The sequence below is a fragment of the Condylura cristata genome, unplaced genomic scaffold (assembly GCF_000260355.1).
Source record: "Condylura cristata isolate star-nosed mole 26May11 unplaced genomic scaffold, ConCri1.0 scaffold00012, whole genome shotgun sequence".
NCBI classification, from domain to species: domain Eukaryota; kingdom Metazoa; phylum Chordata; class Mammalia; order Eulipotyphla; family Talpidae; genus Condylura; species Condylura cristata.
In genome coordinates this window covers 22,915,742-22,943,423 of record NW_004567113.1, presented here as the reverse complement: position 1 = coordinate 22,943,423, position 27,682 = coordinate 22,915,742, and the positions used below count along the sequence as shown (strand labels likewise).

General features: G+C 35.9%; 1 protein-coding gene and 1 pseudogene across 1 annotated transcript in view; both read right to left on the bottom strand.

The window, feature by feature from the left end:
- Nucleotides 1-1,935, bottom strand: part of LOC101632946 — a 100,378-nt pseudogene extending 98,443 nt beyond the window's left edge.
- Nucleotides 1,936-14,107: 12,172 nt separating this feature from the next.
- The window catches only part of CENPC (centromere protein C), a 41,404-nt gene continuing 27,829 nt past the window's right edge, over nucleotides 14,108-27,682 (bottom strand). Inside the window, exons 12-19 of the mRNA XM_012724001.1 lie at nucleotides 26,891-26,973; nucleotides 23,915-23,974; nucleotides 21,655-21,759; nucleotides 21,111-21,239; nucleotides 20,037-20,132; nucleotides 18,425-18,579; nucleotides 15,637-15,727; nucleotides 14,108-14,224 (exon numbers count right to left, since the gene is read on the bottom strand). Coding sequence (XP_012579455.1) covers nucleotides 14,154-14,224; nucleotides 15,637-15,727; nucleotides 18,425-18,579; nucleotides 20,037-20,132; nucleotides 21,111-21,239; nucleotides 21,655-21,759; nucleotides 23,915-23,974; nucleotides 26,891-26,973 — 790 coding nt within the window. The 3' untranslated portion in view covers nucleotides 14,108-14,153. The remainder of the gene's footprint in view (nucleotides 14,225-15,636; nucleotides 15,728-18,424; nucleotides 18,580-20,036; nucleotides 20,133-21,110; nucleotides 21,240-21,654; nucleotides 21,760-23,914; nucleotides 23,975-26,890; nucleotides 26,974-27,682) is intronic.

The window sequence follows — 27,682 nt, the reverse complement described above, 5'->3', positions numbered from 1 at the left end:
TCAAGCTGAGAATTGAAAGCAAATGAGGCTAGTATTGGAGCAGAGAATATGCCCCGTTGGGCGGAGTCCCACAGAAGGCGTTCCAGCTCATGGGAACTCAACTCTAAGCCTCTCTGCCACTCTGGGTGGGGTGCTGTCCTCCATGTGGGCTTCCCCAAATCAAGGGCATTCACATCCACTCTTTCCTCCCCAAGCCCCCTGCAAGGCCAGGCACACCCCTATCTGTGTCCTCGGCGCTGATATTTCCACCCCTGCAGTCCACCGCAGCATGAATCACAGATATCCCTCCAGGTGCAGCCTGTATTGGTCTCTGAGGAACTAGGTGCTTCAGTCTCAGCCTGTGCCTCAGGGTTGCCTCGGTGTAATGTTTCCAGTTATTTATTCATTTGGGAAGGAAATTCTTCTATTGCTAGCTTGAGAATGTCTTCAGATTGCTTTTTTACGTTGTTTTGCAACCATCCCAGGTTAGGTTTATCATCAGTTCTCACAAAAGAAAAGGTAATTTGGGAGTGTTCTGTAGATTTTTACAGGCCTTTACTGCTGAATCAGGAGACAGACCAGCTTTGTCTCTCAGCACTTCTCTGGTCACCTGCTCCGTTTGTCATGTGACCCCTCAGAGTGAAGATGTCCTTGTAGCCCCTGGCCACAGGTGTTCCCATTTACATCTAGGCTTATCCAGTGCTCTCTGGGCCCAGGTGTCCATAATTACAGGCTCAAAGTCAACAACACATCAAATTTATGGTAACCATTGTAGCTTCTCAGCAAATCCTGGTTAAATGACTAAGTGAGTGGATGAGATGCGTGTGCCCAAGATTCAGACTGGTACTGGCACTCATCTCCACCCCAGATAGCCTCTTTGGTGCTGCTGCTGCTGCTATGTAGATTTAAAATATTCTTCTTGGTCTTCTTTCTTGACAGTCTGGTCTCAGTGATGGAGAAATATTAAATGGTTGTATTGCTTTCTCTCTGTTCTTTAAGTGCTCCTCTCTTTTGTTTTGTTTCTGGGGGAGTGGGTTCTTTATTAACAAGGAAAAAGAGTTAGAAAAAATTAATAGATGTTTCTACAATCTCTCCAAGACACTGATGCCCTCTGGATGCAGATACAAATGATGACTCTTGTCAAAGGCTTGTATGCATAATTTTTTTTTTTTTAGGTGGATGATAGGAATGTAGTTTTCTCAATTCCTCTCTTCTGCAGAGTTCATTGATGTTTCAAGGAAACAGTTCAATTTTTCCCAAAACCCTCTTAGATCTCATTTTTGGTGGGAACCCATTCTCAAGCTCCAGCTCCCAAAGTCCCTCACAAGGCCACCAGCACTTATATATAGACAGATGAGAGGGAAGTAATATCAAGATGACTCAAACTAAGCTATTTTGGAAGCAGTTATATCAGTATAAAGGAGTCAGTGATTCCTCTCCACAAAAAAAAAAAAAAGAGAGAAAGAAGAAAAAGGGAGAAAAGCCCAAATATAAAGCTGGCTGAAATTATCAAAAGCAATCATTTCAGGGCACTAAACATCCTTACTCAAAACTATCAATCTTCCCTATTCCTCTTCTCTGACTTTGTGTCCTTTGTTCATGGTATTCAAACACTACCAGGCACCAAGATAGTGAGAATTAATCTAATTCCTTTATGGTGGCATTGAGAATTCTGAATAATGGAAGATTTAGCCTGTTCAGAAAACGTTTACTGATTGATGCTCCAAAGCTGGATTATTTAAAAAGAAAAAAAAAGTGATCATACTAAGTACTATTGTGAATCAATAAGGTGGATGTAGATGTTTTAATTAGAAAAAGAAAGGGTTCTTTTAGTTGGTCTTAAAACTATCATTGGCCCAAAATGCTGCCTCTTCTAAAAATACTAAAATTAGCTCTCGGAGACTGACCTGGGAGTGTGCAAAAAGAAGAGAGCCCAACTGGTGGTAGGACGCGCATGGATTCCGCTAATGTGACCCAAGTGACTGTGGAGATTATGTTGTCACAATGAACACATGATACATTGCATTTTCTGAAAACAAATGGGAAGAAGAAGTATAAGCCTCACACTCGGACTACCAAGTAAATTTAAGTAAGAGCAGTTCGACTCAATCAGCAGAATCCGATGGTCACTGTAAAACTAGCTATTGCTGGATGCCATCGAAAAACCTTCACAGAACTCTGATGCCGAGTTATCTTTTTCCATATAAGGCTATACCAGAAGACAAACTTGAGATTTAGTGAAGAGCTGGAGCCAAGCAGAGTAAGCAGACGTCTAGATAAGTAGACAGTGGGGGAAACAGCTTCCCTAGAATCTTCTTGCACCTGAAGATTATCAGCTACAGGAAGAATGAAAATCACAGAAAATAACAAAGAGGTGCTTGAAACTTCTTGATAAATTTATCTTCACCTGCAAAGCACAGTGAAGCAACTGCTGTGTTTTGACAAGAAACCTGTTGTAGGTATTGAAAGTTTGTACAAAAAGGTCAGGAAGGAATATCCCTTCAGTAGGAACTTGCAATAAAATACATTACTTTATAGAACTGTTTTATTATATAAATAATTGAATGTTATAAATAATAAGAATAAAATTACCTGGTTAATAAAAAATAAAAATATTAAAATCTATTTTTGTAAAGAGAATTATAATAATTTTGTGAGAGTTTTGTGACACATTCTGAGTTAACTGAAGTTTCTGATGCATCACAAAGCCAGTTGTTGAGTGTCCCGTGCACTAAATGATTTGCTTGTGTTTTGAAAATTCGTATAGTATTTCCCAAACAAGACCAAATACCCAATTTCTCTCTCCAAAACTGGGATTCTAATCCTTAAATTATTCTTATCTGCTTTCATGGAAGCTACACATGACAACAAAGCTACAGTTGTTAGAGGTACTACAAATTAGGGTGCTGTGTCTTTTTCTTAGATAAATATCATCATTCATCATTCAGGTGAGTTATATAAATAAATCAACGGGTTTCAAGCGCCACCTGCTGGTGTAACATTTAAACAAATGATTTTACTTTTTCCTGACTATAGGTAGTAGAGTCTGGTCACATATTTATTACCAAAAATCAAAACAATAAAATATAGTTTACAAAACGAATTGATATATATACATACAAATGTATGTTTGATTTTCCTGGAAGAACTCAGAAACTTCTAAAGAGAAAAGTCACTGAACTCAGAGTTAAGAAAACCTGACCAATTTCTAGCCATGTTACCTGAAAAAATTTCAGTATCACTTAGCCCAGGTCCTTAATCTGAAAAACGTGGGTTTAAAACACTGCCTTGTATGACATGATATGATAGCAAGCTGAAGAAGATTGCTAAAGTGCTAAGGATGAAAGCGTGAATGCAGAGGGGGTACTGACTTACAGTAATCCTCAGCCCTACAAAATGCAATTTGCACTTTGTTGGAAACATAACAAAAGGTACCATAAAACAATAGAAGATATTGTACAAGAGATGGAGTTCTGGTAGGAAAATAACTAAAATCTAGACTTAGAAAAGAAAGCCAAGAGTGTTCACAAGGATAGTTGATGATTAGACACTCAGATACTGTCATACAAGGATGATGTCACAGTGTGTAAATGTATGTATCACATGTGTCAAGGTACCACAAGGCTGGGGTTGCTCTAGGTTGTCAATAGACATTGAAAAGTCCATGACAAAAAGCAAAAAAAAAAAAAAACAGTAAGAGTCAAAGTCCTTATGAATTAAGAGAGAGAAATACCATGAGGAACAGAGGATTGTATAGGGAGATTTTATCAACACCAAAGCCTGTAGGATTTGGCTTAAGGACAGCAATATCTTATTCTCTTGCTCCCTATCTCGCTCCCTTTTTTTCTATATATATGAAGTGTCCCAAAAATTTTACTATAGTTTTAAGCTTTAATAACTCCAAAATTATAAATACCACTAACTTGCAAAATATAAATTTAACTATTAAAAAAATATTTGCCCTTACTAGCTTTGTGGATTTTAAAATATAAATTTCTAATTTCAGTAATGTTTGCCAGTGAGGGACTGAGTATATTACTTTAGCAAGGATTTATAAAGAGCACCCAACCCACTAAGATTAACTACAGGCCCCCAGCAACAGCGGCAATGACTTTAATCCTGTCATAGAATTATTTGATACGGAAGGCTGAGTCTCCTTTCCTCCTCAATATTACCAGCCTCACTCGGGCATACATTCACACACACACAGAAGTACACGGAAAGACCAATTCAATAGACTTGAACGTGGGAAAGCTTCCAAGGTTGTTCCTGGAGGTACACAAAACAGCTGGTCAACTATTAAGACGTAGCCTCTGTTTCAATTTCAAAAAATAAGATCATACTCCTGGGAAAATTTTGCTAAATGGCCCAAGTAATAGCTTAGGTTCCCTAGTTTTAACTCGTCTTCCCTCCTGTGAAAAGTCAACTACGTCAAAAATATTTAAAACTAGTCAATTTTACTGTATGTGGTATATGTTACATATTGTGTCAGTATGTTGCTTATTATGTATTGTTAAATATGAAACATTTTCTTATAAACTACAAAAACGGAAGCTATGCTATTTTTATATGTTGGAGTAGTGGAGTGGAATAAAAGGACTCTAACCTCTGGCTACATGGGTCCATAATGTAATTCTCCTTACTTGCTGGGTTAACTTTGGTTACTCAACCACTTTGAGGCTCAACTTCTATTATTACAAGATAGGAAAGATGGCCCTCCCTGGTGGCATAGCGGGTTAAAGCACAGCACTAAGAAGTCTAAGCCACTTCTGCATGAGTTCCATCCCCGCCTGCCCCGGACAAGATCCACATGGCTTGGCAGACCTCTCCTGACCCGCCCGCTGCTCCCCTCAGCAGTGTACTTCGTAGACCTGCCTGTTCTGCTCCCCACTCTGTGCCTGGTGAATCCTCTCACCCTCTGCACCTCTGGCCTGTACCCCAGTTCTGTATGAATAAATAAATCTTTAAAAAAAAAAAAAAAGGAAACATAACAATACTCCTCATTGGATCATGAGAGGATTTAAAGAGACACTGAAATGCAATGCAACAAAAAGAATGCCTTCTGTTATGTAATTCACTTTAACTTCTTCCATCGTCCCTCTCCTCTTCCTTTATTCTTTCTCCACATATTAACCTGGACTGCCTCAAAATGCAGTGAAATGGAAAGTTAAGCCTAACTCACCCCTGAATCTTTCCCAAATTCACATTAGAAAAGGGTAATATATATCTACTTATTTCCTTTCACTATGGAAGAATTTAAGAACAAACTGGAGACAATTAACTTCATCTGATTTTTCAGGAAGCTCTAAGTATATTTGAGAGCTGTGTCTACTCACTGTAATAGACTTTTGATGGTATTATGTAGTTCTTAAACCAAAAAAGTATGCATCTATTCGTAGCAAACCAAGTTTTTATTCTTTGGATTCCCTGGACACAAATGAAATGGAGATTATTTTTTAAAAAGATTCATTTATTTATGCATACAGAACTGGGGTACAAGCCAGAGGTGCAGGGGCAGTGAGAGGATTCACCAGAGACAGTGTGGGGAGCAGAACAGGCAGGTCGACAAGGTACACTGCTGAGGGGAGCAGTGAAGGGTCAGGAGAGGTCTGCCGTGCCATGTGGGTCACCTCTGGGGCAGGGGATCAAACTTGCAGTGAAGCGGCTGCAGCCAGCTTCCAATGCTGTGTCCCAACCCGTTGCGCCATCGGAGAGGACCCCGAAAGAGATTATTAAAAGGTTAAAATATTTTTTCAGGCTCTCCCTGGTGGCGCAGCGGGTTAAAGCACTGCACTGAGAACCTAAAGCCACTTCCGCATGAGTTCGATTCCCGCCTGCCCCGGAGGCGACCACATGGTGTGGCGGACCTCTCCTGACCCACCCGCTGCTCCCCTCAGCAGTGTGCTTCGTCGATCTGCCTGTTCTGCTCCCCACTCTGTCTCTGGTGAAGCCTCTCACCGCCCCTGCACCTCTGGCCTGTACCCCAGTTCTGTATGTATAAATAAATAAAATCTTTAAAAAAAAAAATATTTTTTCAGATTGCAACTATTATGCCTACCTTTAACCAATTAACCCTTCTATTGAATTAATGACAAGGTTAATTAACTCAAACCAAATACATCCTGAGTCTGAAGAAGAAAGTCTTGACGATTAGAGCCATCTTGTGGTTTCATTCCCACACTGTAATGCATTAGATTTCTGGAAAAGCCAGTTACTTGTCCATCTATGTAACTTTTGTGTATTCTTTCATCTATATAACTTTTGTGTATCTTTAAAGCTGTCCCTTAAAACTACCTTTTGTCTTCAAAATGCCAGATATTTAAATATATCACTATAAAAGGGAGAATGTTTGTGATAGAGACAAGATAATACTGGGCGGAGATGAGATTACAAAAGAAGGCACAATTCTGTGGATTTCTTGAAGCTATGTCCTCTGCAAGTATCATTCCTGGTTTTCAGCTGGGAAACTGACAACACCCTTGGATGTACCATCAACACAATTCATACTATTTAATTTGAAGTGTGGATGTCGTGTTGTTACTGGGTTAATTTTGCATTTTCATATCCAGCTGGTCATTTTTTTCAACTCCCTCATTTCATCCAACTTCTCACAAGGAAAAGATGTGAAATTTACCTTCATCTGCATTGTTTCGGAAGAGGAAAGTACAGGGTGCAATTGCCAAGATCAATAAAGTCTTTCAGTTCTCTGATTTCTGGTTTTAATTTCGGATTTAAAGCACAACCTTAATTACATAGTATATGTAAAACAGGTTTTTTTTTTTTTGTTTCCACGACTTCAAAAGGACTACCAGGATAACCGCTGAAGCTAAATGGGAAACCAGCACCGAAAGCAGCAAATCAAGTTCCCAGGAAACTAACTGAACATTGAACTACAGGCACATCCATTCTTAAATAATATTCTGCTTTGTCTCAGAGGTACTGTCAGAGATGAATTCATCAGGAAAGATGTCCTAGCCTGCATCAGTTGACTATGTTAGTAAATAGTTGACTACATAATCTATCTCAGTGAACTGATAAGCAAACCATGCCAAAACATAGTGGCCTAAAACAGTAATTCTGCAGGTCACAGCTAGGGCTGGGGTCAGCCAGGTAATTCTAATCTTCACTGGGCTGACATATGAACTTGCAGATAGATTGGATTTTGAAAAACCACTAACTTGGCTGAGAAAATGAATTTCTGCTATCCACAGTCTCTCCTCTAGAAGGCTAGCCCAGGGATAGTTTCATGCTCTCTAGGCAAGTCTCCAGGGCCTTGTAAATTAAAATCAACAATTAAAATGATCCCCTTGCTCTGTTCTCAAGTAACTGGTGCAAGCCAAGAAACTAAGGACAGATGGACTATCATTGTGCAGAAGCTACATCATTAAAACCATTTGTCTCCCAGCAATTAAACTCCCAGTTCTCAGAAGGTAAGGCCCCTGAGGTGGGTGTCCAAGGCAGTGCCCCACAGCCTCTCCCTACAGGGTGACCTAGGTGCTGCCCAGAGGCAGCGCTCCTGCAGCTACCGCCACTTAAAACACAGTACACACCTGCTACTGCCTAAACACAGCAGTGAGCGGGGCAGGAACCCACTGCTGCCTCCCAGCCTCCAGATGCCACTACCTGGCAAAGCTGGTCATGGCCCGCTGCTCTTGCCATGGGGCTCATGGCTCGTTTCTATCTGAATACTTATAAATTTGTTTCCACACCGTTTCAGGCAGTAGACTTCCAGAGTTACCAGGAAACTAATTATTTCCATGAGAACTTAATCATTTTAACAAATTTTTCTGCACAATAACAATCCTGTCTGAACCTGACCATATTGTGAATTAGCTCCATGGGCTTTAGCTGGGAATTGACAATTAACTTCAAGTTCTCCTCTAAAAACAATGCATTCTAATGGGAAAAGCTGTGAATGAAAATCAGATAAAACAGTTGCATTTTGTTTCTATGACCCTTTAAGATGCTGTGTTCATTATCAAACCGAAGGTACACAAGTTTTTCTGAATTTACACGTTCCACTCAATCAAAAAAAAAGAGGAACTAATGAGCGACAAGAGGTAGAGAGTGATGGAGAAGAGAGATAGTGGGCAAATTTTTCCTAAATATGTATATTAGAATGCAGGCTGATAAAATATAAAGACCTGCTTGAGAAACAGAAAATTTGGGTTCTACTCTCAGCTCTACTGTGAGAACTTAGTATCTGCATCACTGCTGTTTTTCATAAATTAATGGATCTCAATAATTACTGCCAGTTTAAAAAAAAAAAATGGAGTGGCTGTGAAGGGCTCTGAGATTCCTACATAACTGCCGTGCCTAACTCCCATTCTTCCTCCCCCTCCCACCCTTCTCAACTTCTCATCCATCCTGGGAAACATAACTCCAAAAATATGTATGTAGAATGGCTTATATCCAATTGAGCTAAGATTGAACTTGTCATGTAAATGGAAGAATTCAATATGCTAACATTTGAAGGAAGTGAACTTGACAGTCAGATTACATGACAGACAGGACTGCCAAGAACACCCTGATGTGTGACCCGGAGCAAGGGGTATGGAAAATGCTCAAGTTGAATACCAGTATCTAGTACAGCTTTTCCTAGTTATGAAATGCTGCAATAGCCTACCCAATAACATGAGGCAATAAATTATTTTTCTCAGTCTACAAGAATTGGTTGGTGTCACCTGTCACAAAAAGTGATTGGGCATTATGTTTTCTTGCTACTTGAGCACTAAGTTGAACTCGAAGTGTATTTAGTTTCCACAGGATGAAAATGTGCTGCTGCTGGAAAGCTTGTATGTGTGATTTGTTAGTGAGTCATGGAGAATCAGAAACTAATATACTGATGAACAAAGTTATCTTACAAACCACCTTATTTCTGATCATAAAATCACTGCTAGAAAAATGTTACTTAATCTCGTACCCCGCTTCAATTGTATTCATTGTTTTGATGCAAAAACAAACTAGGAAAATGAGATATTACTTCACAACTAGTTACATGGTCATAATATTTTAAAATACTGAAAATAAGGAGAGTTGGCTAAAATGTAGTCAAACTAGAATGCTCATGCACTGCTGGTGGGGTGGTAAAAATGTAAAATGGTGTGCATCTGTGACACAATTTCGTGGGTCCTCAAACATAGAATATACGAGTAACATAAAAATTAAGTAGAAATTCAAAACACTTTTACACCAACGTTCAGAAAACCAAAAGATGAAAATAACAGATGAAGGAATGAACCCAATGTAGCGTAAACATCCAATGGATTATGTAGGAAGGGATGAAGTTTTGAAAATAAAATATATAAAATTGCAACTTTATTTTTTTTAAGATTTAGTTTTATTTATTTATGCATTTAAGAACGAGAGCATAGGTCAGAGGTGTGTGTGTGTAGGTGGGACAGGGGTAAGAGGATTTACCAGAAACAGAATGGGGAACAGAACAGGTAGATTTACTGAAATACACTGCTGGGGAGCAGCGGGTGAGACAGGAGAGGTCTTAGGTACCAGGCCAGGTCGAACTCAGGCTGCAGTGGAGATAGCATCGCAGTTATGAGACTTAACTCCTGTCCCTCAAGAGGGAGGCCCCAAACAGCCACTTTAAATGGCTAAATTAAAAAGAAAATTCAAAAATAAACATCTACCTTAAAAAAAGATAAGAAGCTAAGACCAAAATAAGTAGAATGCAGTAAATTATGATGATCAGATCAAAATCAAGGAAATAAAAAAGAGGGAAAAAATTGAAACCTATTTGAAGAACAAAACTGGTAAGTTGGTAATAACCAACAAAAAAGGAAACAAATACAGCAATTATGTACCAAAGACCATATTAATCATTTTTATATTAAGTATACTTAAAAAAATTCTGCAAAGTCTGAAAAAAAAAAACTATTGAAAGAGGAAATAAGAATTTTATGCAAATCAAGTTTAAAATTTAGAACAGGCAAATTCTTCAAACACTGTTTATTTATCAGAACTAATAAAACAAGAAACCTGAATACTCTCATAATTTATTGAAAAAGTTAAAGTTGGCCCTCTCTGGTGGCGCAACGGGTAAGGATGTAGCACTGCAATCTAGCTGCAGCCACTTCAATGCTAGTTCGATCCCTGGACTGGGCGGTGATCCACATGGCGTGGCAGACCTCTCCTGACCCACCTGCTTCTCCCCTCAGCAATGTACTTCATCAATCTGCCTGTTCTGCTTCCTGCTCGGTCTCTGGTGAATCCTCTCACTGTCCCTGCACCTCTGGATTGTACCTCAGTTCTGTATGTATGTATAAATAAATAAATAGTTTAAAAAAAGAGTTAAAGTAATGAAAAATTTCCCTACATAGCAAACTCTGACCAGGGAGATTTACTAAGAATTCTTTCTGACATTTGAAAAGGAAATAGTATCAATCCTATGTAAACCCTTCTGGAGATTGCAAAATGAAGAAACAATTTCTAATACACTTTATGAGGCCTGTAAAACCTTGATACCAGCCCTTGTTAATGCTATAACAAGAACCACTAAAAAAGCCCAACAAATCAATACTCCCTCAAGGAATTAGAAACACACACATCCTTAACAAACTATAAGAAAGTGAATACAGCACTATATAAACAGTACATCATGACCATGTGAGTCATGAAGTGCAAGGGGAAATCAGAATTTGAAAAAAGAAATTCGCCAAGCAGTTTATTACAAATGATAAAGCCTGATTATTTCAAAACAGATAAATTCACCATTGAAATAAAATAAGCAAATCAGAAATGCAAAGGCTTAATCTATTATTCTGAAAAGCTTACTAATTATACTTCAGGATGAAATACTGAGTGCCATTAAGTTTGAGCATAATTCAGACTGACTGCCCTCACTGTTTCTATTCAACACTTTCTTGGAGGACAGTATAACACAAGAGAAATAGAAGGCACTCTTGATGGAAAAGAAAGAAGTTAAAATGTATTTATTCACAGATCTGATGGTACATTCTCAAAGTCTTAGGCAATTTGAAAAAAAAGGTAAGGATTGATTGAATTTAGCAAGGTCAGAGAGTAAGTTGAAGACACAGAAGTCAACTGTAGTCCCATATATTAGCAACAGAACTTGAAAAATAAAATTACAGAAATAGTATAATTTAGCATACATGCACTGCCTGGCAGTAAGTTTAACAAGATGAACATCCCTATTCTGAAACTATAAAAGAAGAACAAGAGAATTTAAACCTAAATAAATGTTCACTGAACATGAACATGAATGAGTACATAGTACATAATATTGGCTCAGATGACAGTTCTTTGCAAATTGATCTAACAATTCAATGTAAACTCAACATCGCAGCAGGATTTAGAATAAAGTATCGAAAAGTTAATTCTAAAATTTATATGCAAGTACTAAGACCCTACAATAGTCAAAACAATTTTGATTATCGTGAAATTAGAAGACTTTCAGTAATTGAAAAGCTCTAAAACAACGACAACCAGATATCCATGGGGGGGGGGGGAGGATGATCTTGACTCCAACCCAACACTATATAAAAGAAATTAGAGATGATCACAATCCTAAATGTAAAAGACATAATGCTTCTAGAATGAAACAAAGGAGAATGATTTGGATATAGAAAAGATTTCTCAAAACACATTGTACTTCATAAATATATATATATACACACACACACACACACACACACATATACACACATACACATTCATAAAGGGAAAACATTTTCAAAACAATTAGGATGGCTAAAACTAAAACTAAAAACTGACACCACCAAATATCAAGAAAGATGTAGAAAAACCAATTTGCATTAAATTGCTGGTGGGAGTTTAAAATGATACAATCACTTCATAAGTGTTTAGCAGATTCTCTTAACTCACCTCTTAACTCACCACACACATATACTTTTAATTTAGTCATTTGTTACATAGGTATCAACCCAATAGAGACAGCATGTCCACAAAAAAAAGAAAAATTGACAATAATCACAGCAGCTTTATTCTTAGTAGCCCCAAATATCAAGAGGAAAGTAAAGTGTTATATTCACATGGCACATCATTCACCCATAAAATATGAATGAACAGCTGACAGACACATCACAGCAGATGAATCTTATACACTCATTGAATGAAAGTATAGTTTATCTAATTTATTTATGTAAAATTCTGGAAAGAGGCAAAAAGGGGTAGAGATAGGGTTGGAAAAAAAATGGATGAAATAGGAAGAACTTCCTAGAGGGAAATATTTTATGGGTTACATTGGTGATAAGATGCAAAGAAAAACTCACTGTGAAAAACTCACAGAACTGTGCTTAAGATCAGCACATTAGACTATGTGAAATTATATCAGTAATATAAATGCTTCACTTAAAAAAAATAAATCAAGTCATTGCAGATGAAAGAGCAAAACTGGTCAAAGTGAAAATAAATACCTTTAGTCATTGAACTTGACTTGGGAAATTATACCAGTTTCTGAGTAACTACAAATAAGTGTATTCATATGGGCCCTCCCTGGTGGTGCAACGGGTTAAACCACAGCACTAGGAAGCTATCCACAGCTACCGTAGCACAAGTTTGATCCCCAGCCAGGGAGGTGACCCACATGGCACAGCAGACCTCTCCTGACCCCACCCGCTGTTGCCCTCAGCAATGTTTTCAGTCCTTCTGCCCGTTCTGCTCCCTACGGTGTCTCTGGTGAATTCTCTCACCACTCCCATACCTTTGGCTTGTACCCCAATCAATTTTTGTATGCATAAATAAATAAAATGTTAAAAAAAATGTTTAGAGGCCCTCCCTGGTGGCGCAGCGGGTTAAAGCACTGCACTGAGAAGCTAAAGCCACTTCCGCATGAGTTCGATCCCCGCCTGCCCCGGAGGTGACCACATGGCGTGGCAGACCTCTCCTGACCCGCCCGCTGCTCCCCTCAGCAGTGTACTTCATCGATCTGCCTGTTCTGCTCCCCACTCTGTCTCTGGTGAAGCCTCTCACCTCCCCTGAGCCTCTGGCCTGTACCCCAGTTCTGTATGCATAAATAAATAAATCTTAAAAAAAAAAAAATGTTTAGAAATGACACTCAAAAACATTACCAATAATGTAGCAAAATATTATTGTTCTAATTAAAGAACTAGTAATAATGATTGCAGACTGTTCAGTAGAGAAAATGACTAGCTGAACTTTATTTTTGTAATCACAAAGCTGTTATGCAATATGAAGTAAATGAACAAAAAACATATCAATGTTACACTGATCCTAAGAAAGTTATCATTAACAAAAAGCTGGTCACAATTTAAACAGAATTTATCCTCTTTTTTACAGCAAGAGAAATTAAAAACAAAAAACTAAGGAAAAACCTCACTCTGCATCCCCAGAGGATTCTGAATACATATTTAACAGTTAAACATAAGCATGAGCAGGGGGCTGGACTAAGGATAATTTACCATTTAACAGCAACTATAACTATATACATGTATGTATACACAGACACATGCATATATACATATATAGACACACCACAAAAAATAACAACTAAAAATTAGGCTCTTTGGCCTAGATGTATTTATGAAGACATTTCACTGAAAATTAGAAAGCTGAAGGGAACTAAGACCAGACAGCCCTGGCAAAGGTCTAGTCTAACTACTGATGTCAAAACAACACCAAGGAGAGAAAGGTTTTTCCCTAACGGTTTCAGAGAGATTCAGAGAAAGAGAGAGAACCTCTGCTGATTTTGATTTCAGATGCTCCAGAATTTTTGTTGTTTTAAGTTACCCAGTTAGTACTAGGTTTGTGACAATAGCCCAGGGAAATTAATACAGAGGTACTATTTTACCACAGTTCTCTATTATTTGATAGTTTAACGATTAGTGATTTAAAACTGAAATTTGGAAATGGCTTATAAATAAACGGTTATCTTCTGACAAAGAAACACTGCTTTTCACTGCAGGCAAATTTTGATTCTCATATTATTAAAATATTAGGAACATGGGAATCACTAAAGATCAAGCATGTATTTGTGGAGAAATTTAGATGCGGGAAATTGAAATATCTGATACAAGTACATACAAAACTTAATAAAATTTTATTTTAAAAGACCTCAAATATAATTACAAAGAAAAATGTCCCAACTGTACAAACTGTTGTGTGTATATATACAAATGCATGTACATGCACATACACATTTTTAGGTTTTATTTCATTTTTCATCTTTTTATCTGAGTAAAAAGTAATACACTTTCCTTATCCAGAAGATTTTTGATGTTGTAATAATTACCTAGAAATAGAGTGAAAAGAAAATTAAATTATTTCCATAGAAATCAGTTCCTCTTGATAAAATAGTCATCGCTAAGCAATTATATACACTTCAGTACCAAATAAAAATAATCAATTTACCTAACACTAAGTAACTAATTTGACAAACTGAAAAATTCAAATGTTGACCAAGTGTTAGCCACTGCCTGTGATCTAATCAGGCTTGAAAGAATGTAAACGTCATTGTCATCCTGATATGAATGCAAAGAAGAATTAGACACAGATTCAAGAAGTAAAATCTCTCCCTGTATCCAATCATTATTAAATTTTTGGAACTGCTATGGATTCCCCCAAACCAGACATATGCATATGCAAATATGAAAGGTAATATGTGAAGTACAACAGAACCTTAAAGTTAAAAAAAGACAAATGCTACTCTTGAATAAGATAACAAATAACAGCAAAAGTAAAATGTAGATGAGTAGCCACACATACAGCAGATTTTATAGTACTGAGTACCATACTGTATGTAAGTTTCTATATATAAGAAACTGACATATTAAGCTTAACCACGTTAGCAACTGTATTCACAACAGTGCTGGTACATACTCTGATTATTTGCTTTCACTAGAATATAAGATCCATGACAGCAGGAATTTTTTTCTATTCACTTATATATCCTTCACTCTTATAGTAATGCTTGATAGACTCTCATTCACATTTGTTGAATGAATAAAAAAAAAATTAAAATTACCATACCCCAAATCTGTACTCTTCAATATTTGTATTCCTCAATGAAGCACAATATTATGTATGTTTAAATAAGCTACTCACAGGAGTAAAAGTCTCAGTATTATCAAGCTATCAGCAGATACTGCAGCACAAGTTCGATCGCTGGCCAGGGAAATGACCTGCATGGTGCAGCAGAACTGTTGTGTCGCACCTGCTGCTCCCCTCAGCAGTGTGTTTCAGTAGATCCACCTGTTCTGCTCTCCACTCTGTCTCTGGTGAATCCTCTTACCTCCTGCACCTCTGGCCTACACCCCAGCTCTTGTATGCATAAATAATTAAAATAAATCTTAAATAAATAACCTACTCAAAACTGTGTGACCATATGGTATCTTAGAGATGACAACTTTTCCTCTATCCTGAAAATAACATATACTCTAATTAAATATTTTCAGTAATAAACAATTCTTATATTTTCATGTATTTATTTGTATTTCACAATTCTTCAAATTGCATATATTCAAATTTCAAGTATTAACATACTTCTCCAGGGATAAAACTAAAAGAAAATATGTACCAAGCTTCTTTAGCATCCATCACATCATGCTTAATTTTGACCACTGTGGTTCAAACTTCATGGTGCTTGTGAGTATCTATAAAAATGCTATATAGTACGTAAAAGGGTATATCTTTAATTATTCTTACCTGAAGGCACATAGAAAGAATCCCCGGTTGTGATTACATAAGATGTTTCATGTAAGGTACATAAAAGGTCACCAAAGTTAACATAAAAAACCTGTAAATTTCAAAACCAAGATTTCAATTCAAGTTGAACCACAACAAAGAACTAAGGAAATACCGGCACTAGTAACCCTCAACATCCCACCAACCAAGATGTCCAGACTCTAATCTTCAGAATTTACTGTTAGGTAGTAAAGGGGTCCTTTGAAAGATAACCTTGGGTTATCTACTAGTCACATAAGCCCTTAAAAATGGGTGTAACAACTTTTGGAAGCACTGGTGAGGTGAAACAGAGAAGTTCAAGAAATAAAACATGTGATACATTGTTGTTAGTGCTGCAGAGGATCAGGAACCAAAAAATGCAGACTATTTTGAGATCTTGAGAAAGATATTCCAATTAACAGCAGTGAGGAAATGAGAACCTCAGTTATGTAACTACATAGAACTGATCTCTGCCAGAAAACAGATTCAACTTATGAAACTCCAGAGAAGAATACAGATCTGCCAGTATCTTGTTTCAATATAGTGAAGCCCACCAGACTTCTATAATCTACCTAAGTATGATAATAAATGGATGTTGTTTCAGTCACAAAATTAGTGGCGATCTGTCCAACTGACAATAGAAAACAATAAAGGAAAAAAATCTTTTTATTATTATTATTATTTATTAGCTTACAAAAACACAGACTCACTGTAAAGAATGTCAATTTACTATATGGACCTCCTCAACTTACGATGTCCTACTAAACCCATTGTAAACTGATAATATCACAGGGTAAAAATACTGGCTGGGAGTCATGGCTTGCTGCTGTAAAAACCACCCAGTTTTTACTGAATAAATATTGCTTTTATACTATAGTATATACTATAGTATAGATGGCCACATTTATATTAGAAAAATGGCTAGCTGTTTATGTACCTCTCTTTAATCGTTCCATGTTTAGGACACCAGACTACTCAATTTGACTAATGAGTCAAAAAAAAAAAAAAAAAAAAGGTTTGTATTTACACAAGTACCAACAAAAAAATTTTACAAAAGACTATAATCTGGATTCTCCTTGGTGGCAGATGCAGCACTGCAAGCTAGCTGCAGCCGCCTCAGTGTGAGTTTGATCCCCGCCTGGGAGGTGACCCACATGGTGCGGCAGAACTCTCCTGACCCATCTGATCCTCCCCTCAGCAGTGTACTTCTTCTGTCTGCATGTTTCGCACCCCACTGTGTCCCTGGTGAAGCCTTTCACCACCCCTGCACTTCTGGCTTGTACCCCAGTTCTGTATGAATAGATAAATAAATAAAAAAAAAAAAAAGAGGATAATCCTTTCTTCAATCACACAGACTTACATAGTCAAATATGTCAAATTTTACATTTATATATAGATAGCAGAATCCTGGAAATTATCTGGCTTTGCGGGGCTTAAATAAAAAATGTCACTCTTTCAAACTTCAAATTTTAAGATTCAGCCATTGGGATTTTTTTTTTTGCTTCAGAGAATGACTTCCTCTTCCTTCCCTTTTTCTTTTAATCACTTTGCCAGCAAATGTTCTGAGCACTTAATTTTTAGTCATTTAATGTATGTACATACCAGTGAGATGAGTACAAAATAGGTACAGATATTAGTGTTTCAGAGATCAAGAAGACAAGACAGGGCACTGAGGGATATAACTTTCAAGGTTATGAAATGGAAAACTTGGATTTGAACTCACTGATTCCAGAATTCATACTCTTAGCCATTATGATGTATTGATTTCCTAAATGGGAAAGGAATGTTTGAAAAAAAGCTCTAAAAACATTTATGTATTTTTTGTGTAGAACGGTAAAGGTTAGAGGTTCAGTGGTGAGAGTATATACCAGAGACAGAATGGAGAGCAGAATAGGCATATTTACTGTAATACACTTCTAAGCAGAGCAGCAAGCGAAACAGAGAGGTCTGCTGCACCATAAGTGGGCTAGCTCCCTGGCTTGGGACAAACTCAGGCTGTAGTGATGGTATCGTTGAAACTTAATGCCTGGCCATCAGAGAGGCTCAGAACTCGTATAATTTGATAAAACAAACAAACAAAAATATCTCAACTTTACAGAAAAGACACTATAACATGCATTTCTATGATGTCTTTTTCTTATTTATTCAGTTTGGCTCTCTAAATACAAGCCTCCCTACTTTGCAAACATTTTACTAAGAAGGCTTTTGAAATACACAACAATAATAACTCCCATGAATAGCTAACATATATACATGCACATGTCACATAAATCTTGCAAGGGGTCTACTTCTAATGAGAGAAACAGAGAGATAACTTCAGCCAGCAATTTTGCTATCTACGATAATATACTATTGAGTACTTTTTGAAACAAATAGCTTCCAATTCCCAGTCTTCTAGAAGATAGTGAAGTCTTTTAAGCTCATTGTTGCTAAACTCCACTATGAGGTAGGGGGGAATGAGATTTAGACTTACTATAAATCCCTTCAAGCTTTAAAATTTTAACAATTGTTTACAAACCTGTAAGATGTTTGTTCTAAAGACTTCCAGATCTTAAATGTCTGAATCTCAAGGTTACACTGCTATGTACAGAACAACTTTTAAGTAAGCACAGACTGATTAACAACAGATTTAACAACAAAAAAAATTCTCTGAACACTATAGTAGTAAGATATTATTTTTGAGGAAACAGCATTTTAACACCTCATCAAGTACAATAAATCAGACCTGCACCAATAGCAGAAAGATAAATATATGGAGAAATAAACTTACCAACATATCTGCGCCAACATGCTGCTTTCCCTTTTCTTGATGTGGTCCTAATGTCAATTTTCCAGTAGAAAAAAAGGGTGTATCTAATGTTTTATATACTTTCAGGTCACCATGCTCAACAAAAAATTGGTAAGTATCTCGTGGTCTTATAAGATCTAAGGGAAAAAATAAATAGGAAATAAAAAAATATTAGTGATAATAACAATACACAGACACATATAATACAGTTATTCCTACATATAAACCTGCCTTAGGAAAACAGATGTAAGATATTTGACTCTGGAGATAGAATGCCAGAGGACAAATCCTCTCTTTGCCTTACAAGCACTATGAATTTAGATAAGTTACTTAATGTATTTCTCTCTCTGCTTTCTTTGCTATACACTGAGATTGAAGAAAAAAAGTTCAAATATAGCATATGAGTTAATTGTGTGAGGTACTTAAAACACTGGCACAAAGTACATATTAGGTAGGCCTTAGCTATTCATATTAATGGCAGTAATTGTTATATTTGTATCATAAACTAAAAAATAACAAAAATAATAAACTTTAAAAAGTTTAACCTAACTCTTAATCATCATACCATTACTCTCTTGTACTTGATTGATGGATTATTAAACAACAAGATATTTATTTATCAGGTAAACATACTCAGTAAACAGAATTCTAACTGTTGCTCACAAATTACTACCTTACTTTTGATTTCCTTTTACTTACAAACCTTTCCAAATCTGTAACTAATGTCCTTGTCTATCATTATCACTGATAGTGTTTCCTTGGCAATGCAGTAATGTTAGTAATCCTACACACTATAAAATATAGAGAATATAGACTCAAAAAACAAGCAAAAAGTAATGAATGCCTAACAACACAACTTTTCAAACCTGGTACAGTGCAATAATAGTTTTAATATTGCACTAAAAATTCTGTGTACTTCTACCTCTATTTGCCAAATAAATAATCTGAATAGAGAAATAACTTGAAGCATTTCAAGCATATAAACATTGCCTGGTGAAGTGTTCCTTACTTATCCCCACCACACAATAGTCAATCCGTTGGGAAACCTCCCATGATCTCTAGACACTAATGTGTAAAAGCCTACTAAATACAGCAGGAACCTCCTTGAACCCTCTGTAGGCCTTAGGTTTAAGCCTATTATTTGTCTGACTGTTTTGTTAGTCATGCTCCCCAAAGGTTTCATGCACCAGAGACTATGATTGGCATTCTAAGACTTAGAAGGTTGTCTAAATATTACCCACAATTCCTGCCTAGGATGAAAATAAGAATATATCCTGAGTCTGTTTGCTACAATTCCCCATAAACAACTTCTATCTCAGTGTGACTCCTGAACACCACTGGAGGAAGTAACAGTCTTGGCAACAGCACTTGTAGTGTAAAGAACAAACTCATGGCACTCTGTGTCTCCTGGAGACTGCCATCAATGCTCCCCCATAACAGTCCTTAGATAGGCTGCTTATTAGCATTAGACCTTTTATTGGATTTTTGCTCTGAAATAAATGGAGCAAGAAATGGAAAGTAGATAAAAGTCAGTCAACAAACCAAGTTTTGTCCTTTGTTAAATTAAGCATTTCAATACCATCCCTTATCTTACCCATAAGAATAATCTCTCTTGTTTCTGGGTCCTTTACCCTTGTAGGCTGCAATGGATCTCCCAGAGGTATATTCAGATTTATCATTAACTTATTATCTGCAAAAGAAATACCACTGAAAAAAAAACCACTTACTTAAAATTCTTTTCAACTTAAAAAAAAAAAAAACTCGTATAAAATACAATTAAGGGCAAGTTGAAACAGAAAATAAGAGCCCTATTCCTACTTACAAATGACTGCTCTGACAAAAGTTCAAAAACCACAATTATTTACTATAGAAGCATATATCCTAAACATATTTTCTATAAGCTTATTAAAACATAGCAACTCTTGAAACCCTTCATCATCAAAAAGTTAAATGAGGGGCCTCCTGGTAGCACAAGGGGTTAAAGTGTAGCACTACGAAGCTATCAGCAGTCACTATAACATGAATTTGATCCCCACTCCAGAAGTGACCCATATGACACAACAGACCTCTCCTGTCTCACCTGCCTCACCTGCTGTCCCCTCAGCAAGGCATTTCAGGAAACCCACCTGTTCTGTTCCCAACTCCTTCCCAGAAGTTGTTCACCTCACTCAGTACTACAGCGGGGTCCTTGGCCATGATCGTCCAGCAAGCCCCCGACGTCCTACTGAGCGGGGATCGCACCCACCACAACCTTCAAGGTTACGGTGGACCCCAGAACCTCCCATTACTTTAGCCACCTAAATCTCTGGCCTATACCCCAGTTCTTGTGTACATAAATGAGTAAATCTTAAAAAAAAAAAAAAAAGTTAAATGAGTGTTTTGCATATTCTGACAGCATGAACTACAATTTAGAAAACTTCATTAAAATATTTTAACCACAGCTTGGGGACAGGAAAGGTAAGTTTCGTTTGTGTGGTTTGCTTATGACGAATTATTTATACTATGCCATTAATTATATTTTCAAAAGAATTTCAAATTTATTTTCATTTCTATCCTGTAGTAGTACAGATCTGAGTTTTTAGAGATAAATTTCAAAATTTGCAAAGCACTACTTTTCAAAGCACTGTCCCTTAAAATCTAAAAGTTACTTTCAGGAATAAATTCATACTTCTTTTATCATTATCAAGACAGATTCTTTTTTTATTAACAATTTTGTTGACTTTTTCCATGTTTTCTTTTGTCTTCCTTTTAGATGATTCTGTGTCTGGGGACAATATTCCACCAACCACAAATCCTCCTGAAATTAACAAAAAAGGTGAAATAACATATCTGGGAAAATGAAAAGTTGGAAACAAAACAAGATATAACACATTTCCTTTCAAAGTGCCAAAGAAACATTACTATTACTATATTCTATAGTTAGCAATTCAAATAATATTTATTACCAACCTATTTCATGTAAATGTCTCTTATCCTAAATCTAGAAGCACTGATGACCTCAGTTGTGTAAAAATCAACAATCATCCCTGGCTGTTTAAAAACAAAACAAAAAGAAAAAGTACACAAAAGCCAGCAATGAACTATTTATAGTAGTCCACATGTGAGTTTAACCCCCTGACATAGCATATTGTTTGAGAAAGAAAACATACACTAAGTAAATGGTAGCAATTATTATTTTTACTGTCAAACATTAAAGCATAAATGAATTTTACCTGATGGCCTTCCTTGATAATCTACACGCTCCCCTCGCCAGTATTCCAAAGGTTTTGATCTTATTCTCTTGGTCCTGCGAACATTTGGTGTGTTGGATGGCATTACTATAAAAATGTAATAGACAAAAATGTGTGTGTATATATATATAAATGTTTAGTTGGGTGATATTTTGCAGTGAAAAGATTATATTACCTTAAATGCTAACAATTTTAGACAAAACACTAAAACCTTTTTAAAACATTTGTGCTAATACATAAAGAAATGTCAACAACAAATTAGGCTACTAGATTGGAAAAGACTTGAAAATTCAATGATGCTCAGGATTACTGATTTTAAAGACACATAGACACTGTGATATACTACTGGTAGAAATGGAAAGTGACAGGACAATTTGATAATACCTGTTAATTAAACTATTGAACTCAGAAATTTCATTTTGAGAAAGTGAATTTGCAAAAATGTTCACAAAACTGGGCAAAGCCATAGGTACAATAACACATTCATAGTTATATTGCTTCTAACAGAAATAGAAAACAAAAATCAAACTGAAAACCATCTAGCTCCATAATACTATTATTTGTAAACTGGGAGGTTATGTACACATGTGTTTGTGTATCCACATAACCTGCAAACTGTATCACAATAATATAAAGTTCTATATACCAAGTTGGGTTTGTTGGTTATATAGTCAAATTCCTATGTTCTTATCTATTGTTCTTGTCTGCTAAGTATGTCTAATTCTAAAAATGTGTTATCAAAACGACCTAGTCTGACTGTACTGTTTAAATTAAAAAAAGAAAAACCCCTTGCTTTTTCATATTTAGTTGCCAGATTGTTGTGCGTACTGTTATATCTTCTTCTTCAACTGTTCACTCTACCACATTACGTGTCCTTCCTTTATCATGCATTTTAATTTTAATCTTAAATTCTACTTTGCTAGGGAGTGATTTAGGAGAAAAAGTTCTACTTTACTTAATATTAAAATTATACTATAATTTTTTTTCCTTGTACACCTACTTAATTTTATGATAATCTTTCATTTTAAAAAATTGTTTTAAGTGCATATTATAATATGTAGGTTGATTTGTATTATTTAGCCAAATCTGATAATTTCTGTCTTATTAGAGGAACTTAATATACATTAACACATATTTAGTGTGACAAGTAATATGCTTCCTTTCAGTTCTTCCATTTTATTTTATATTGCTCAATTATTTTACATTAATGATTTTTCTTTTATTGGTTTGATCAAAGATTATTCCTTTTCTCCCTGTAACAACCACATGAAGAGAATCTGGAGCCTCTGTGATTGCAGCTTGTGAGATCTCTTGAACACAGGACCCAGCTAACTTCTGTCTGGAAACCATGGGATAATAAATGCTTACTGTTTAAAACCGTAAATTTGTGGTAACATGATACAAAGTAACAGAAAAATACACATCATTGAAATTTATATATTCTGTAAGAATCATTCACCATTGTTTCTTCTTTATGTACTCAGTTATGATTTACACAGTACTTGTTTAGAATATCTCACAAGGGTATTTACATAGCAGATACTAAGCTCATTCTTGCATTATCTGCAAAACAAGTTAACTTATCAGAAAGAAAAATATATTTACCAGATAAAAGATCATTGGTTTGTAATGCATTTCTGAAAGCAGGCTATAATGATTTTCCAGTGTTACTCAGATGAAAAGTGCTAGTCATTTTTCTCCTTTATAATGTTTTGCTTTTGATGTAGAAACTTCCCTATACTTTTGAAACCCAGGAATTTTATTCACTTCTACCAGTAATTCTGACTGGCAGTTGACAATTCATTCAAACTGCAGATTCAAGTCATCTTTAATCCAGAGAAGCTTGAACTATTTCTTTACCTGTTTTTTCTCCTCCATCTGTTTCTTTCTGTCCTAGAAAACATACATGTTTTGTCTGCTCTCTCTACATTATTTCAACTGTGTATCTTTTATCTTCATGGTTTCCATTTTTTGTATTTTATGTTCTGAGGAATTTCTTCCATGTCAACAACAGTTATTAATTCATAAACATTAAGCAGAGGGATATAATTATCTCTCATTCTGGATCCACAAAATACTAACCGATAAGTTATGAGTTTTTGCCTGTAGCAACTACAAATAGCTTCACCCCTAGTGTTTCTCTTTAGGTGTAAGTACAGCAGCAGTCACATTCTGACATATAAGAAAAATTATATTTAGAAACAAGTCCTATGAAAATATTAAAAGAGAAAACTAATCTTACCTAATTTGTGATGTATTTTGTTCTCTAATGTTACTTGAGATCCTTTTAGTCTTGAGTCATCTGCAAAATGCAAAAGATACTTCATATACAATGGATAACAGCATATTAAGTTAAAGTGCATTACTTGGTCAACTTCAGTGTGTTTAAAATAAAATTTATTTGAAAATACATCTAATTAATTTAATACTTTTCACAGCTGAGGACTAAAGACAATGAAAAGCAGTGCAATATTTCTCTAGATTTTGACATAATGAATATATCTAATTTATCAGTTAAAAATAACCAAAAAGTAAGACTCCACCCACATCATAGCAGAACAGAGGTTGGGGGTCACACTTTGCCCTATAAATAATTATTTAAAAAAATTAAAATGTGCTCAAAGGAAGATGGTTTCACTCATCTGTGAAATATTAATAACAAAAATAAAACAACAAAAACCCATACACTGGCAAAATACAGCAAATATTAACCTTTGGCTTAATGGAAAAATTCACTGGTCATGAGGGAGATGGTGGAGAAGATGGGGGAGGGAAGTATAAGGAGTACTAGAATGAGTGGTTTAGTGGACGGTGAATGGAAAATGGGGGAGTAAATTGTGATCCCAAAATTTAAATAAATAAAAATACAAAGAAGGGCCTCCCTGGTGTCATAAGGGGTTAAGTCTCAACCTATGAAGCTATAGGTTGCAGAAAGAGTTCTATTTCCCAGCCAGGGAGTTAAACCACATGGCACAGAAGACCTCTCCTGCCTCTGTACTGTTGCTCCTCTCAGCAGTCAATCTGCCTGTTCTGCTATCCACTCTGTCTCTGGCGAATTCTCTCACCATGCCACACCTCTGCCTACCCCAGCTCTTGTGTGCAAAAATACATAAATCTTAAATATATATATATATTTTTTTTCCATTTGTCACTGGGTGGATAAAAATGGAGGGTGGAATAAAGACCAATTAATATGCTGATAGTACAATAAACTCACTGAATTCTGCATGTACCAGTTTATTTACGTCAACAAATGGTAACCAACAAAAAAGGAACCAGAAACTTCACCTGAACCTGCCTGGAGCATCAAGCTGACTTGGCTGGCTATGGTCATAAAGGCCACTTGAGTCCATCCAGCAACTCGGAGTTCCAGACTTAATGACTGGTGAGTATTCCTAGATTTCAGATTTGACTTATAGCCCTGGAATTTTTGTTTTGTTTTTAAAAATTGAATTTATCCAGAAGTGGGCTGGAAATCGTATGCTAAAACAGTAAGCAAAAAAAGCGAATTCCAGCGTGCAAATGTGTAAATCTAGTCTCAACTGGCAAGGAGTGTTGCATAGCAGTTGCTAAAAGGTATTCTCTTGAATTGTCAAAGACAAACAGTATACTCAGAATATGAATGGCCAGTGTATGAGAGCAGCTTTGGCTATCTCCAAAGAAAAACAACAGTCACTCCCTCTGATCAATGTTTGGTGTATCTACAGGAGTGGAAACCTAACATAGATGCTTGAGTTGGATCCCACAAGATCCAGTGATCCTACAGGGAAAACATTTTCACCTATCTTTGTGCTCTGTGGAATGATTTAAGGATTGATCCTCTCTACAACCAGTACCGACAGCTGCCCTAAGCAGTTGTTAGGTAAATTGGGACACATAAAAGGCCAAACCAGCCTACAGGTCAAAGTAAGGGTAGGTAAATGGCAGGTCACAAAGTCAATATACATAAATCAGTTGCCTTCCTACCTGCAAATACTGAGCTAAAAAAAAAGGGGGGGGGGGAGGAAATCAAAAAAAATCCCATTTGTAATTATAATAAAAAGAATTAAATATGTTGGCATAAACTTAACAAAGGAGGTGAAGAACCAATATAATGAAAACTATAAGGCATTGCTAAAAGATACAAAGAAGACACAAAGAAATGGAAAGATATTCCCTACTCATGACTGGAAGAATAAACATTGTCAAAGTGGCCATCTTACCTAAAGCAACAGAAAGGACCAAAATTCTGACCAAAAAAAAAAAAAGAGAGAAAGGATTTGAATTATATTACAAAGATAATAAACAAGACAGAACTGTACTAACTAGAATAAAAACACACAAACCACAGAATAGAACTGAGAGCTCAGAAACAAACCTACACATCTATGGACAGTCAACCCCAACAAAGTGGCTAAGAATATGGACAAGAGAAAGAAATGCCTCTCCAATAAATGGGATTGAGGCCAAGAATGTGAACAAGAGAAAGGAAAGCCTCTCCAATAAACATGCTTGAGAAAAACTGACCACCACATGCAAAAGAATGAAACTAGACCAGTTTCATACCATACACAAAGATTAACTCAAAATGAACAAAAAACTTGGATGTAAAACCCGAAATTATAAAATTACAGATGAAAAACATAAGCAAAACACTCCACAATGTAGGCTATAAGATGTCTTGTGGATTCATCTCCAACAACTAGGAACATAAATGAGAATATAAATAATAGTGACATCAAACTAAAAAGCTTTTGCATAGCAAAAGAAACTCACTAAACAAAAAGGCACCTAACTGAACAGTAGATCATACATCTCAAAAGCTGTTGATATCCCAAATCTAGAAAGCACTCATACAACTGAACAAAAAGTAAACAATGTAACCAAAAAATGGGTAAAAGAGCTAATAAATCACTTCTCCAAAGAAGACATACTAATTGGCCAACAGGCACATAACATTGCTCACAGGTGTGAGGTAAAACCTCACAACAAACAATAAATAAATAAATAAAGGGTTAATGAGGATGTGAAGGAAAAGGAAGCCTCCGTTGGTGGGAAGGTAGACTGGTTTAGTACCTATGTAAAATTATATGAAGGTTTTCAAAATATTTAAAACGGCTCTACCAACAGTAGGTACTCAAATTTGCAGCAGGTGATGTATTAAATAAAACAGCACACTTTACTCCATATACAATAACGCCATAAAAATCAAAAACACAGAAAAAAAATAGTAACTTACCTGGATTTTCCTGAACTTCCTTATCATCTACATCAGAATTATTCTTTTCAGTTATTAAAAAATTCTTGACTGTGGAAGGTCCACTTAAGGGGAAAAAAAGATTAAAAACATAAAATACATGCCTTTATACTACGTGTATCTAATATATCTATCTTACTGCTCATTTTTCTCCTAAAATTACCAAAGGTTTCTTTCTTATAAACAGTGATATTATAGGTCACCAAGGATATATTTACTTGCTACATAAAACAAAGAACCTACAATTAAATTCCATAATGGACTATCAAACATGATACACTGAACTTTATATCCTTTATAAACTCATGGATCAGTTATGAATTTTTGTCAATTCAAATAGAATTCTTTGATTAAAAATCAAATAAAAACAAATCAGCTTACTTTAAAAGAAACCCTTAAATTAAGAAAAACTTAAAGCCAAAAACATCCATTTTAAATGTAATCTAGAAATTATTCAGAAATGATTTAGTTCTCCCAGAGATAGATAAATTCCTTTCTTCCTACTGTGAACCCAGGACAAGTCTAGAAGTCATAAATCACAAAAAGTAAAAAAAATTTTAGCTGTTTTGTAAATGTCTGGAATCTGCTGTAATTTCCATTCCTTCATTTAAAAAAAGGGTATATGACTTCAGATGTGATAAGAGTAGGTTAATTTGGCTTGCTCACTGAGTGTGCTCACTTTGAATATATATCCATAATTTCTTAAACATTCCTTTTTTCAAGAAAGCTAATTCTCATCTCCTTAAATGTGGCTTGGACTTTATGACTTGTTTC